Here is a 16,610-nt window from a genome sequence, read left to right on the forward strand (position 1 = left end):
ACAAGCCCAACAAACCCGCGGAAGAATGCAAATCGTACCGCCCAATATCCCTACTCAAAATAGAAGCTAAAATCCTTGCCATGCTCTTGGCTAATCGACTCCTCCCTTATATCGCAGAGTTAATTCACCCAGACCAATCCGGCTTTATGCCAGGTAGGAATACAGCCAGAAACCTACGACAAGTACATGGGGCCCTAGTGAGAATCGGTACTATTGAAGAGGAAGCAATCCTTTTATCCCTTGATTCTACCATGGCGTTTGATACCATTGAATGGGACTTCCTCTTTGCTGTGTTGAGTCGCATAGGATTCTGTCCCCGGTTGATTGGCTGGATTAAGTTATTATATACACAACCCATTGCATACGTCACTGTCAATAATCATCGCTCTGGCACTTTCCCCCTCCATTGGGGCACAAGGCAAGGCTGCCCACTTTCCCCACTTCTTTTTGCCCTGGTATTGAAGCCACTTGCAGTCCGAATCAGGGGAGACCCGGGTCTGCGGGGATTCAAATGGACACATGAACACGAAGATCTCATTTCCCTATACACGCACGAGATCCTCCTCTACCTAACTTCTCCAGCTCGTTCGCTGCGGAGAGTACTTCATATATTTCATATTTTCGGAGCGCATTCTGGTTAGCGGGTAAATAGGTCCAAATCCCAGATGTACGTACTGTAGGGCGAACCCCCACCCAGCCCGAGGGGACAAGACAGACAGGTAGCCACTATCGGCTTTCGATTTTGGGTGTGTTTGTAACCACAGATACTAAAATCTTTTTTGAATGAAATGTATTGGAGCCTCTCCAATGTCTAAAATCAGACGCCTGACACTGGCGTTCTCTCCCTCGCACCCTTTTGGGACGCGCATTCCTGTTTAAGATGCTTGCGCTCCCGCTTTTTCTCTATGCATTCCAGAATGCTCCATACCCAATCCCAGACTCATATTTTGCCCAAATCGACAGCGTGGTGCGTGGATTACTGTGGGAGGACATCCACCTCGAATTGCTATGAACAAATTCACCATGGGATGGTACGACGGGGGGGGGGATAGGATTGCCTGACTTACGGCTTTACGGCATCCCAACTGGCGGCAATTAATTGTTGGGTGTTCGGCCCACACGGCGATCCAAATTTCCGCACCGACCACTGGCTCTTGGGACGAGGCGGCTATAACAGGGGGTTGTATGCCAACCCCCGTAGACTTCGCTTGACGGGCCCCACGGCTTGTACGGTTGAAATATGGCACAGAATTATGAGGAGACTGGGGTGGCATAACCGCCTAACGAAAGCAACTCCGTTATGGAAACCGGATATCCTGAGCTGTCTCAGTAACCACCCCGGGTTTGATAAGTGGTACACTATTGGAATCTCTATTGTGGGGGACATGTGGGTGACGGGTAAACTGGCCACATTCTCCGACCTCTAGACTAAATACCAACTCGAGCCCTCGGAGACGTTTAGATCTCTCCAAATCAGGCACGCTATCTCCATGGCCTTGCCTACGGAAACCCCTCTCCCTGACTCTTCTCCATTCGAAAATTGGTTATTATTAGATCCAATGGAGCACAAGGCTATCTCCCTAAGGTACAAAAAATGGGTAAATAATCGCACTGATCCTATGCATAAAGTACGTACTAACTGGGAGTCTGATTTGGGTGCTATAGAAGATGAAGACTAGAGAGACACCCTCGCCTCTCCTAGAGGTAGCAATCCCCATGCGTCTCCACGTTATACAACTTAAAATACTCCATTGGGTATATTTTGATGCTAAGCTACTGTTCCGACTGAGAAGGCGGCCAGATCCGCTCTGTCTTCGATACTGCAACCAAGTCAGCACTTTCATACACATATTATGGGAATGTCCACACATACAAAACTATTGGGAAAGGGTGACACGCCAACTGACCAGGACATGCGACAAGCCCCTGCGTCTCTCTCCCAAACTCTGCCTCCTCAACATATGGGAAGCTACCGACCTCTCCCAGATGGAACAGGAGTGGGCCACAATGGGGTGGATGATTGCAAAGCGTAATATAGCACAGAAGTGGGGACAGGACTCTAGTCCGCAGGTAACCGACTGGGCAAAGGACATGGACTGTGCAATGATAGCTTAGAAAACGGTTTTCAAGGGATGGGATGCCCCAGGAAAAGGGATCATAAATGGGGAAAACGGAACAAATACAGAGGGGACATCTGCATCTCCCCAACAGTGGAAATGCGGAGTGAGAGGCAAGCACTAATAGCCAGCTCATGATTGACACTGGGCCCCCTCCACCGGCACTATGACATATGGGTTAAGGCGTGACTCCAAAAAGCATTCTAGTATGGTTTGTACAGTTCTAGTCCATATAAGTGTTGTAGTTATAAACAAGGGCCTACCGGGAGTAGCAAACGGTTGTAGTATTTTACACACTGTATGTAATATTTTGATGCCAATGTCTTGTTTTCTTCAGTGGACATGTCACTACGTCTGTATATTATTTGAACTTTCTTATAAATAAAAACAGTTTAAAAAAACAAAAACAATGCAGAATTCAACAAACTGTCGGCACATAACTCTAGGGATGATGTTGATTTTTAGCACTCCACTTGAAGTGTAATGCGTTCATGTAAACTGGCATTTGTTGTTCTGTTATATGGCGTTTACCACTGCTCAAAACGTAGCAATTATGCTGATCTTCTAACAAGACCAATCTTCACACAAACACACACACTGCACATTTCTTGACGGCTGCTTTCTCTGCAGCGAGTACCCCAAGAAACAAACATTACAAGATTTGCACTGCACATTTCTTGACAGCTGCTTTCTCTGCAGCGAGTACCCCAAGAAACAAACATGACAAGATTTGCATTAAAAGTTCCCAGGGTTGAGGACCATTATTTACAGTCTCTAATAACTGCCTCTGCATGCGTGCAAAATGACAAGTGCAGAAGATGTTGTACAGAGAAGAAAAAGCTTTCACCTTAATTGATTGAGAGCCACCGAAAATGTGCACAAGTCCTGATTCGTAACTACTTTAAAAATGTGCTGCATCTGTTAACCACCGGGAAATAAACGTAGGATCTTTCAGTAAGGGGGATCCTTAAAGTAAGGTAGCCTCTGTTAAAAAAATTTTAAAAACTGGCAGCCGCCATCTTAAACAGCTCAATTTCCACTATGATTCCTCTGAATTAGGTTAATAAAAGAGGCGATGTGCGGCCCATCTGCCCGTACACCCCTTTCCGGGGTCGCTCACTTCCCCAGGTCACGTCCCTATATTAACAGGCCTCCCCAAACATTTTAGACCCCCATCCAGTGGGTTTGTTTAGGGGCGACTGCTTCCTCTAGCCCTAGCACTGCCCGGGGACCTAGGCAGTCCACAACCTTTATGAAGAGATCGTTCTCCCAGAGGACAAGTGCAGGAGCCTAAGGGGTCGTGGGTCAGCAGAGCAGATACCTAGTAACCTCCGGCCCCAAAACCGGTAGGAAAGAGGCCCATCTGGCACAGAAGGGAACTAAAGTAGCCTGTGCAGCAAGAATGAAAGCAGCGCAGCACCCCCTCCTCCTCCTGCTGCTGCCTGGCTCGCCTCGCTGCCTGCGGGCGCCTGTCAGAAAACCAGCCGCCCACCCACCCTGCGCTCCCCAAACACTCCCATCCATGGACTGCTCCTGGGCCCAGACCGACCGCCAAGCTCGGTACTTACCCACAGAGCAGCCGAGACAAGGGCGGGAGCAGCTGCCGTGCTGACACTGAAACTTGAAAGTCGTTCAACAGAAAATGAATGTGAGCTAAGCAGCCATCTTGGAGCGAGCTGCAGACACTGTAAAGGACACTGCGCTCGTTTTTTTCTTTTTTTTTTTTACTTGAACACTTGAGCACTGTGTCATTAAAGCAGGTGCCGTGCTCAATGTTAAAGTTAAAACAATAAATAAAGAAACTAAGTGCAGTGTCCTCGAAGCGGCGCTGCGCTCACTATAAAAGTAACACGCATACGGTCAGACGCATTTAAAGTAAAATCGACCTCGCCAGTGCGCAAATGTGTGCTGCTTGTTAATATTTGCATCGCACTTTCACTTTAACGTGATCCAAAAATAAACACATGCCGCCAAAGGCGACTGAAAAAACAAAGTGACTAATGAAGGAGACCATGTCACGCCGCAAGCAAAAGATCCAGTCCGGATGGGCTATTCGAGAAGGAGACAGGGCAGTAACAAAAAATCCTTGTTTTCAATCGGAGGCCAGCTTTTAGCATAAATGACGACGCCAACCATTGGTAATGATGGGTGGGGCTTCAAGTTCCCTTCTGCAATCTTTCGATTACTATAAGCCTCGCCGAGCGAGGAGCACATGCACGCTCCAGCGCTAGGTCTGCGAGACCTAAAAAAGGACTGTGGTCTATGTCCTATGATAGCTTTTAAACCTCTCAACTTCTCACACTGGCCCAGGTTTTGTCTGGTCTGGATTTAGCAAATGGGATAGGATGGGATAGGATGTTGGATCTGCGGGACACCTATTTTAATGTTTCTGTCCTTAAGGCTCACAAACTCTCCTTGTTGTTTGTTTTCTGTGCTCCTTTCCGTTCTTCTCAGTAATGCCCTTGGGGTGTTCACGAAAGTGATGGCAGTGGTCATGACATATCTTCAGAGGTCGACTATACCAGTCTTCCTCTACGTCGATGACTGAATTTTGAGGTGGGCTTTCCACATGTCATGGACCACCTCCAGACGAGGGCAAACCTTGTGACATTATTGGGGTTTACTGTCAAAATGCTAAAGTCACACCTGGCTCCTTCCCAGAGGCTCCCATTCATCAGATACAAAACAAACAAGTCGGAGGGTCTTAAGAAAGCCACCTAAATCTAAAATGGCTAATATGTCTATGAGTACACCGAAAGAACTAACTCCACACAGAAAGTCCTATCTTAAAGGACGGAATCCCATCATTCACCGAGGTTTCATGCGTCATCATCTGGGACCTCCTCCCAGGTGTAAAACCTAGTACAGCCGACGGCTATAACCCCCTCACTGTGAGGGAGGAGAACCGGGATGTTTTCAAATGTTATGCCCCTAACTAGAGGTCACTAAAACACAAAAATGTGCTGGAGTGGACTAACTACCAGGAGGCATAACATTCTTTAATGGTTGTCTCCTGATGTCTGGATTAAAGACAGTGCAAATTGAGCAGTTTTAACATAATAACTGCTAGCATGGTCTACATGTATAGATTTAGGTGGCTTTCTTAAGACCCTCTGACTTGTTTGTTTTGTATAAGTAGATTGGGGATTTAGTCTGAGCTGGTCTTTAAACGTCTCCCTTTGGCCCTCCACTCTTGGTATTGTATTGTTGTTCCCATTCATCAGAGCCATTTTGGATATAATGAATTTTCGGTACCTACCTTCAAATCAACAAGTCCAGGACATCCTTCTGCTCACTGAGTTACACATGCTAAGTCAAAGGTGATGATGTGACAAGAAGAGAAAAGAGGTAATTAAACATAAATTACCTTCCCTGCTCATTACGTAAGCAGCTACCTACCTATGTCATCATCATATGAAATCTCTTTATTGTTGTCATAACTGCAGTTTCCGATTTCTTTATAAACGTTCTTGCTACCTTAAATGTACTTCACCATTTGCCCCCTCTTATCTGGTCGGGCTCACTTGCCTCGCTTACCACTGAGAACTCATATAGAACTCTTACGCCCTACCACTTTCAAATGTCACCAGCCGCCACTGCCAAGGGGCACTCTCTGATTTTGGCTCTGTAGAGTCCATGTGTCTGGCAGGTAGAGTGTCAGGGAAGGTTCTGTCTAGCCAATCCCAAGCACTGTCCGATGTATCAAAAAACAAAGAGCGTTGATTATATTTGACTTTCAATTTAGCAGAGAACAGTAAGGCAAATGTGAGGCCCGCAGCACAGACCCGAGTCTTAACATCCGTAAATGGAAAACGTTTGCGCTGTACAGCCAACATGTAGTCGACGAAGATCAAAATGTTCGTGTTGTCTACCAGCAATGGGCCATTGTCGCGTGCTGCCTGTAACAGATGGTCACGGTCTCTATAGTTCAGTATTCTGGCCAATATTTGGCAGGGATTTGCACCAGGTATTGGCTGACGTGCAGGAACTCTGTGGGCCCGTTCGACGGTAAAGTGTGCGGACAGGTCAGTGGGGGCCACAGTAGTTTTCAGCCAGTTTTCTATATAGATCGTCTGGTTGGATCCTTCTGATCCCTCAGTAAAGCTAACAATTCTAAGGTTATTACGTCGGGCCCGACCTTCCACATCATCTGAACAAGCCTGGAGGGAATCAATCTGTTGGCGCATTTCAAATAATTGTTCTTCATGAGCAGTTACTTGTGGCAGTAATGGTTCCAGTGTTTGTTCTGTGGACTTTACTCTACCTGCCAATTTTTTATGGTTGTCTTTGAGTAGGTTGAGCTCTACAGAAATCATGCCTAATTGGTTTTCCAGCGCAGTTCTCAAATCCCGGATTTCTTTCAAGATCATATCTAATTTGTCTCTCGGTGGACTGGACACAGCTCCCTCCTCCGCAGGGCGTAAATGGCCAAAGGAATTTTTAGAGGGTGGCGAGAGCGATCCGAATCTGGAGGTTGTTCTCAGGTTACTTCTGCCCATTGTTACCAATGGTTCAAGTGATTGAGTATTTTTGGGCTATATAAGGGCCCAATCTTGTCCCAAAGAGTCTATTAGCTGCTGCGAATGAGTACAATATTTAGTTGGTGTGTCACGGAGCTTGACTGCTGTGGGTCGTTGTGAGAACCGGGCAATATTTAACTGGTACGTCGCGAAGCAGTGGCGCACCTATCGGTGAGTGGCGCGCAAGTGGGCACCAGTGAACCCTCTGCGGAGGCTGCAATATTTATGCGGAATCCATGGGACTGTGGATGTGTCATACAACCATGTGATAATCCCGTCACCATAGATCACTTGCTGGTAGTAGCACTCTGATCACCACTTTCAAACCAGCTCACTCCTTAATCTGGTCAGGCCAAGCCCTTTTAGTTGTGATCAAGCGTCCTCCCAGTCACAGCAGGAAGGCTCTCATATGATGTAAAGTGGGGGGGCAGTATCAACAACGCTGAGCCACTTCAGGTGGATTGAGTCCACGGTGGGCCCCAATCCAAGTGGGGAGGGAGGGGGCGGCCCCCCTCGAGACGTCCCGTGAGAAACAATTCAGTAGTCCCTGCATAGGGCCAGCACCTCCTGGTTGAGCATGAATTGAGTGTCCAGTTGCTGCCATCTAAAACTATCCCTGGTTTAATGTTAGACAAGTGGTCAGAGTTACGGATGGGGGGAGCTAGCAGAGAATTTGTTGCTCCTCAGTAGTGATAGGATAGCACCCACGCAGCAGACTCCAATGAGGGCGGCAACACTGACCTGGGATTAGAGGCCCAATCTGACGGGATAGTCGAATAGTGAAGGGCGATCCCAGGTACCTCCACAGCGCTGTAACAAGCTGCAACATGGGTCTCTGCCCACCATTAGGTCCCGCAGCAGGTGCGCAGGCCAGGCCAAGTGCCACCCCACACGTTCCGCCCCAGCGCTCCTCACGGGTGCAAGTTACTCACAGCAGCCACCCGGGTGCCTCAGACATCACGGAGGAGGGGGGAGGGAGGAGGGCACCCCAAGTGCAAACATACTGGCTTAGTTCGCCGGCTCGAGGAGCTGCTCCGTTCGTCGGGGATGTAGTCCGGGCCGCTCAGCCCAAGGAGAGAGGATGTATTCACGGTAAGGACCTACAGGCCGCTTCTCCGGTACCACCACTCCACTCACCTACAGTCACGGCAGGTGTGCTCCAGCCCACCACAGACCACAAGCCGTGCAGTCGATCATAAGAGGTGGTGAATGGGGGCACGGGGCACAAGGCCAGAATCTGGGGACTCAAATTATAGCAGCAGCCGATCTCAGGGCAATGCAGTCCAGCGTAACTGCAGGCAAGTTCACTGTAATGGAGGCCCCTCCGTCAGGGCCAGACATGCGTCGTACCGGAGTATTTTGCGTCCCGAAACTCGGGTTTGTGATCACCTTGGAATCTAAGTTTTCAGCATAGAGATCTCATTACAGACAGCCAGCACCCTGCATGTTTTCGGCAGTCAGACAAGTTAGGAAATGTTGGATTATGATCGGATCAAGTGCCCCGGCTCGGAGCACGTCGCTTAAGCGACCACCATCTTGGGCTGCAGACCGCGCCCCCCTACAGAAAAGAACCTTGTCAAGATGGATTCAGTAACACTCTTTCAGCTGCATACATCTAATCCCAGATTCTGCCCTAGTCTTCCATCTCCCTGTGCCGGGGAATGGTCTTTTTCTCCATCCAAAGTGGCCCGAATTAGAGATCTGCACACTGGGACATCTGAATGTTGGTTGAACTTTGAGGGCACGGACAATATCCAGAAAGAAATTTACAGCAGGGTTAGTGGTTATATGTGGCTATGACATCAGTTCTGGGGTGGAATGACACAACCTCCCGCATACAGCAACTTGCTGTAAAAATGTTCCGGATCCCATCTGGTGCCTGGGGAAATTCACTAGGGAAGGAATATGCGTTTATCCACCGTAATATGATTTTATACACCAGAAAAAGCATTACCAAAGGTAAGTATCAATTCAGTGGCGAGACTCATCACAGGATCAAAGAAATCCTCTTGGATATCACCAGACCTTAGATCCCTCATCTGGCTACCGTTTGAGGCTAGAATTCACCTGAAAATAGCATGTATGACGCATTGGGCCATACATCACAATTCCCCGAGCTACCTCGCTCAGAAACTGATACTATCTGCTGGAATAGATCTTCCAGAAGCTCCAAGAATCTTTTACTGAAACCATAACGATTTGCCAAGAAAAAAACGTACAACCGGGCCTTTTCTGGAATGGCTCCCAGGATCTGGAATGCTTTGCCCACAGAAACAAGAGCAAACCCATCTACTGCCGCCTTAAAAAAGAAGTGAAAGTGATTTTCATGGCTGAATTCACGTGAATTACTTACGTTTTACTAGATGTCAATTATTAATCTGTATTATTGAGCACCGTATCTTATTTTCTGGTTCTGTACTATTGAGCACCTTATATCTGAACCACCTATAATTGGATTCTTTTATGCTAATGTTTTTTTCTTTTTCTTTCCTATTTACTCTTGCTTCTAATGTATGACATGTAAAGCGCTCTGATACCCAAAAGGGACTTGTTCGCGCTATATAAAACCTTCAAAAAAGTAACTTATTTGTGGCAATTGTTTTGCAGCTTAAATGAAGATTTACCGGTATTATCTTTTCTTTCAATAATACAATGGAGGATATGCACTTTATGTGACTCTAGAAAATTATACCAAAATGATGGTTATTACCAAGTATCTTGTTCTCCATATTTTCTAAAGTGGATGGTTAATTTCTAAACATTTGAAGCTGTCCACAGAGTACATTTTGAGGTGAAGATTTATGTAGCTGCTTCTCTTAGTACTTAGTAGTCTTTGGAAAGTAATATTGCGGTTGTAGAAACACATTAGCTTTTTCTGTTCTGAATAACATAACTTTAATTGTTGTGTAACAAGCTAAAACATAGGTTTTTTTGTTGTTTATTCTCATGTATGTCCTTTTTTTTCTTTAAAGGAAAATACATCAACAATTTGGAGAATGTCACCTTTAATGAAAGTTTTCTTGATAGCAAGGAACACGGAGGATTTCTCTTTATAACACCCATTTTTCAAAATCTCAGTGAACTTCCATTGCCAAATACTCCTTTTCTGTGTGGCATTCTTATTCATAAACTCGAGGTCCCGTGGGCAAAGGTTTTTCCAATTCGTGTAATGTTAAGATTAGGAGCAGAGTATGGTGGTAAGTTTGAACTTGTCATTTTTTATAATTTATAAGTTGAAATACAGTATTCAAATTGTGCTAACTTTCTCTAGACTCCTTGCGTTAGCATAGCCCTCCTTTTAATCCAAATTATGCTGCTATTTTGTTTTTACTAAATGAATTTCCTTCTGCTATGACCATGCTGAACAAAAAGATCACTCACTAGTGCTTGCTTGTTTTTCTTGATGGTTACCCTTTTCCTAACCTACTAAACTACACAAATATTTTAATGGTTGGCTCTGAGAAATATTGAAAGGAATCAAAGTATCCTATTGTAAGAAGCTCAGAAGATGTTTAGACAACTAAAGGACAACAATAGAAAATGCTAGCATGATCCCAAATTTTAAACCTCATACAGAACTTACTTGTAATGGTAGTGAACCTCTGGAATCAAAAGAATTAGTTTGAGGAGAGTACATTTAGCAAGGAGCACTGTTGTAACCTGTGCCAACATAATCAGATTTGAGTGAGGCCAGTCACTGACCTGGTACAAAGCCAAACATCTAAAATAAACGTGTATGTGTACAGGTACAAATAGTATCACAAGATGGAAAGATACGCACAGCAGAGGTGAGAAATTCAAAAAAATGTTGAAAAAATGCTGATAGCGTGCTCCTAAGGTATCACTCTCCAAGCCAGTGGGGTGTAACTATAGAATCAGGTAAATAGCGGACCCTTCTTATGGCCTGTCCCTTAGGTCACAGCTGTGATGCCGAGCAGCGGCTTAATGTTTTTTATCCAAACGGAAAAAGTAATCAAGAAGGTTGTTCAACCTAACAGAAATCTTCAGACTGTTTATATTTTATTTTTATATATCATTAGAGTTTTCAAAAAAGCGTTTTGAATATTGTCAGTCATTCAATCATTGGTGAATAGATGTTAATCATTCATCATAGGTCATGATGGGAGAGAACCCAAAAAAATCCCGATGCATTTCGGGCATTTAATATGCCCTTCTTCAGGGGGAACATCTGTAAGCCAAAACAAAAGAAAATGCACTGTATCCAAGTTCATCAATGAACAATCACATTAGCTATCATGACAATTTAGAAGAAAAGTAAACCGGTAATGCAAACGGTGCTCTACAGTGTGAGTGATCAGATTTGGCATCAAACAACGGTGATAAGTGAAGAAAATGAGAAAAAATGCGGTGTGGCGTTTACCCGGTGCTCCCAACGAGCATGCAGAAAAAAATGACGAGAAAAAACTCTTACTGGACGGGTTCAAACAAACAAAGAAAGATGGTGAAATGCCCACCATGGTGACGGTACAGCTATCTCAACACTGGGCGCGAGATAGAATCCATGGTTACTAATGTAAACGATCAAAAATCGTTAGTCGAATGAAAAAAAAACACCTCCAACAATTTGTTACGGAAATGAGAACATACGTACGTGATACAGCTGACTTCATCTTGAAAATCAACCAATTGAAATTTCACCCACAAGAAGAAAATTGGTTATGCACAGCGGACGTCAGATCGTTATACACATCAATACTCCACGACTTGGGCATTCAAGCAGTTGAACACGTATTACTCAGATCTATGCATTACCTGTTTACTTTTCTTCTAAATTCGCAGCACACTGTTCTATTTCCTTTACACTGGGGTTGTCATGATAGCTATTGCGATTGTTCATTGATGAACTTGGATACAGTGCATTTTCTTTTGTTTTGGCTTACAGATGTTCCCCGGAAGAAGGGCATATTAAATGCATGAAATGCATCGGTTTTTTTTGGGTTCTCTCCCATCATGACCTATGATGAATGATTAACATCTATTCACCAATGATTGGATGACTGACAATATTCAAAACGCTTTTTTGAAAACTCTAATGATATATAAAAATAAAATATAGGAGGAGGAGCTTAGCGCGCATCCAAGATGGTGGCGTGAGCTGAGATCTCCTGAGACCCTCGCCGCCTCCTACATATATCCTGTCACGGATCTTTGATATGAACGACGGGTTACTGTGACATAACCCTGCTGAACTAATTGCTTTTTTCAAAAATTGATTTGGACGCCGGGAACCAGAAATACTCCGTCCTGAAACCTGAAGGCCTACATCGAGCGACAGCCCGGGACTCGAGCATCCGGAATACCCGGGGGGCAGTTGAATAACAACGGCTGTTGGAAGAAGACTGGTGCCCCTGGTGTACTTTCGGTTTCATTTTTCCTGCTTTCGATTACTGAAAGACGGCTGCCCTTTGTTCCTGCCGGCCCATGGTCCAACTTGATTGACTGCTCCTACAGGGCGCCCCGTCTTTGGACTTTTCACAGTTTTATCCGAGAGGAGCCATTCGCACCAGGTCCCAAAAGCCCCTTTGGGGCGCGCAGCTCAACATGGCGAGCAAGTCTGAAAGCGATTAACGCACTATCAAGAACACGTCCCGAGGCGGTGCCACTCAATTCAACAACATGGATCGATATACTCGCCCTAAAGGTTCCCCCAGTGGTACTGGTAAACCTCCGGGGGACCTTGAAGGTGGCTCCCCATAAACGGAAGAGTTGACTCTGCGAGACATAATGGGCGCCATTGCGAGCGTGAAATCTTCCATGGGCCAGCAGTATGAGACAATGGCCTCCAAGATCGACACAGTGGCTATTGATGTCAGTTTGATCAGGACGGACTTGGCTAAAACTAACGAGCGGGTCAAGTCGTTGGACATCAAAACCGCCAGTCTTACAGTCGACGTGTCCGATCTCCAGACTGAAGTCCGGAACTTAAGAACCTCAAATGACCAGTTCGCCCGCCGGCTCGATGACTTTGAAAGTCGTGCGAGGCGCAACAATGTACGAATTATGGGAGTTCCGGAGACGTCTGCTGAACAATCGACTAATCTCCTGGTGGAGGATTTGATATTAAACCATCTCGCTCCTAAGGGCCTTAGCAATTTCTTCGCGGTGGAGCGTGCCCACAGAATTCCGGGCAGAAGACACAAACCAGGCGCCCCACCACGGCCCATAATTGCCAGAATCTTTAATTTCAGGGACAGGGATGCTATCTTGCAGGCATCGAGGACCAACGGCCCCACGAAATTTGAGAATGCATCCATCAGTTTCTACGTAGACTTCACCCAATCGGTGCAGAAACAGAGAATGGGATTCACTGGGGTGAAACTGAGACTGAGAGACTTGGGCTTGAAGTACGCCATGCTCTTCCCTGCCTGGTTACGGATTGAACATAACGAACGCGTACTCTTTTTTGATCGGCCTGAGGTGGCTAGTGACTGGCTAGACACTTTATCAACACATCGAGACCGGACGGAGCAACCTGGAGGTGCGGAAGGCGGCCAGATGGAACAGGAGTTGTAAGGGGAACGGCGTGCCTAGTTCATGTACTTTGCAGGAGTGGTTCGTTTTAATCTTGGGTTAATGTGACTATAATGACTATACACCCAGAGGCGGCGGGGGGATTGGGACTCTTCCTCCTCTTGGGGTGTTCCTCTTTCTTCTTGTAGATTAGTTTCTGGGGCAGGGCGACCGGCACACTGCAAGTTGGGGTGGTTTTTTGAATTACCGCAGGGGTGCAGGGAGGGGGGATGCGTGTTTGGGGTTCTCTTTGGATGGAGGGGGGTTCTTTTTTTCTTTTTGTGTTGTTACAGAGGCTACGTATCATTGTGCAATTCGACTTTTGTGTCCTTCTTAGTGTTCGGGAGATTCCGCCTGCATTCATGGGATGGGGGTAGGGGGTTGAGAGTATTAAGTTGGAATATCAATGGCTTGGGAGACAGGATAAAGCGGGGGATAGTATTGCAGCACTTGAAGCGCCATTCCCCTAATGTGGTACTATTACAGGAAACGCACTTGGTGGGGAACACATGTCACTCTATGAATCGGCGAGGCTATCGGCTGATTGCTCATTCTGGGTTTACCTCCGGATCAAGAGGGACTGGTGTTCTTGTTAGAAATTCCCTCCCCTTGGAAGTTGATGATACCATCCTAAATGATAGGGGACGATATGCTGCCATTACTGGTAGATGGGAGGGGAAAACGATTTCTATTCTCTCAGTATACGTTCCCCCGGGTTTACAAACCATGACGTTCGCTGACTTGGGGAAATTGGTGTTGGAGCTCCCAGAGGGGATTTCGGTTGTGGGTGGAGACTTCAACTCTGTTGTCTGTGGTAGAGAAGATCGTAACCCCCCCAGGGACCTTACGAGATCGCAATCCTGGCTTGGTAGCTTTTTAGATACATTGGGTCTAGTTGACTGTTGGAGAATGCCCGGACAGGCCTAGTACACCTTTCACTCTGGTGCGCACGGAAGCCTCGCGAGGCTTGATTACGTCCTCATGCCGGCGGCACAGGCCGTGTCTGTGAGAAAGGTCCGGCACTTGCCCAGAGGTATATCGGACCACTCCCCACTATGGCTTCTTATTGATATCCAGCTGGGAGCCGGGGGTCGGGTCGCCCCGATCAATCCTTGGCATCTCCGGAACCCTGAAACCCAGGCGGGTGTGGTCAAGACTATCGACGACTACTTTGCCGAAAATGTGGGGTCTTTGTACTCATCTATATCGCTGTAGGAGGCCTTCAAAACTGTGATTCGAGGCCAGACACTGTCGCTGATCGCCTGTGCTAAGAGACGGAATAATGAGGAGGTTGTGAGATTGGAGTCTGAAATCACTGCCCTAGAGGCAGACCTGGAGTCCGGGGTCACGCAGGACAAGGTGCATGTCTTGAATCTTAAACAGTCCGACTACAGTGCCTTGGTGACGGACTCTGCTAAAGCCATGAGTCGCGAGCAACTGGGACGCCTGTACGATGTGGGTGATAAAGCCGGGAAATTGATTGCATGGCTGGATAAGAAGGAAAGATTGAGTCGAGTGGTGCCAGTTGTTGAAAGAGAGGATAGTGTGCGTGTGGTTGATCCGCTGGAGATAGTGGAGGGGGAGTCACTTCCAAACTGTGTATGCGCCAGTCTCTGAAAGGCCTGAGGAGGACTCACATCTTTTGCTCAGAGATATCGCACTGCCTAGCTTGTCTGATTCTGATAGAGAGCTTATGGAGGCGGAATTTTCCACCGATGAAATAGCGCTCGCTATCCGCTCCATTCGCTCGGGAAAAGCTACGGGCCCAAATGGTATCCCCATCGAGTTGTACAAACTGTGTCCTGACAAAATGGTGCTGTATCTGCGCGCGATGTTCCTGGAGTCGCGTGAGAATGGGTTGCTTCCCCGAGATCAGAGACTAGCTTCCATTGTCGTGATCCATAAGGAAGGGAAACCCCGAGACTTGTGTGCCTCGTATAGACCTATATCACTTTTGAATGCCGAACCTAAGATCCTGGCGAAATTATTGGCAAATCGATTAATTAAAGTGATTGGGGACCTGATACACCCGGATCAGTCCGGATTCATTCCAACTCGTAACACCGCGCTGAATTTACGTCGCCTTCATGGCGTCCTCGCGAGGGCGGAAACGTTGCGTGAGCCGGCCATTTTTGTCTCTTTAGATGCCACTATGGCCTTCGACACCGTGGAGTGGCCATATTTATGGGCGGCCCTTGTGAAGTTCGGTTTTGGCCCTGTGTTCATCAGTTGGATCAAACTCCTCTATGAGAAGACGCTGGCCCAGGTGGTTGTCAATGGTAGGGTCTCGGAGTCTTTTACTCTCGGGAGAGGCACTCGGCAAGGATGCCCCCTATCTCCGCTACTGTTCGCGCTCACGTTGGAACCCCTGGCTGCATGGCTGCGGTGGGAACCGTCGCTCAAGGGCATTAGCTGGACCCCCGACTTTGAGGACCGCATATCTTTATATGCGGACGATATCCTCCTATACCTTACTTCCCCTCGGAAATCGTTGGGGGTACTTTTTGATGTCCTTTGCTCCTTTCGGAAGAATTCTGGCCTGGTGATCAATTGGACTAAGTCTCGAGTCTACTCGCTTACTGGTGAGGTACCTCTCGTGCCACGTAACTGCCCGATACAGATCTCGCATACTGGCTTCAAGTACTTGGGGATATACGTATTGCTTGACCCTGCGACTCGGTATCAGCGTAATTTGCTCCCTCCGCTTCTCCGGTTGAAATCCGACGTAACAGCCTGGTGTAAATTGCCGTTGTCTCTGGTCGGAAGGGCGACCCTATTCAAAATGATGTCCCTGCCCAGATTTTTATACGCCCTTCAAAATACGCTCGACCTTGTGCCCACCAGCTCTTTCCGTGAGATAGAATGCCCCGCATTGCCTTAGCAAAGTTAACACTGCCCTGGTATGACGGGGGCATTGCGTTGCGTTGCCTGACATCAAACGCAATTATTGGGCCTCCCAACTAAGTGCAATTAATCACGCTATGTACGCCCTGTGTCCAACCCAGCATTCGCAATGGATAAATGGCAGCTTCCAGGAGGGAACTACAACAGGGCGCAATATTCCAAAAAGACTGGCAGGACATTAACTGGACCCACCGGAGTTGCGGTCCGGATTTGGTATAGTGCGAATGTAGCTATCGGTTGGTCTGACGTATTGACCCGAGCTACCTGGCCGCCCCTGCGGCCGCTACTGACTTCCGAGGCTGGACTGCTCCGTCGACCCAAAATGGCGGTCGGGTCCGCCGACTGCCGACAGCACTGACTCCAGAGCAGATTCTGGGAGCGGGGAGCCTCCGCACTTACGGCCCAACAGACCCGACTGCCTGCAACTACGTGACGTCTCCACCTCGCTGGAGTGGCTGGAGGCGGGCTACGGCTTTGGATGACGGCCCCCCCCCCCTGTGCCCGGGACGACACCTACGCGAGTCCCCGGCTTTGAGTC

General features: G+C 47.3%; 1 protein-coding gene across 5 annotated transcripts in view; it reads left to right on the forward strand.

The window, feature by feature from the left end:
* Window positions 1-16,610, forward strand: part of ZFYVE16 (zinc finger FYVE-type containing 16) — a 743,498-nt gene that overhangs the window by 427,161 nt on the left and 299,727 nt on the right. For all 5 annotated transcript variants that reach the window (XM_086960830.1, XM_086960829.1, XM_086960828.1 and 2 more), the window contains one exon: window positions 9,610-9,834. In XM_086960830.1, coding sequence (XP_086816956.1) covers window positions 9,610-9,834 — 225 coding nt within the window. The remainder of the gene's footprint in view (window positions 1-9,609; window positions 9,835-16,610) is intronic.

Source organism: Lissotriton vulgaris, chromosome 3_1 (genome assembly GCF_964263255.1).
Source record: "Lissotriton vulgaris chromosome 3_1, aLisVul1.2, whole genome shotgun sequence".
NCBI classification, from domain to species: domain Eukaryota; kingdom Metazoa; phylum Chordata; class Amphibia; order Caudata; family Salamandridae; genus Lissotriton; species Lissotriton vulgaris.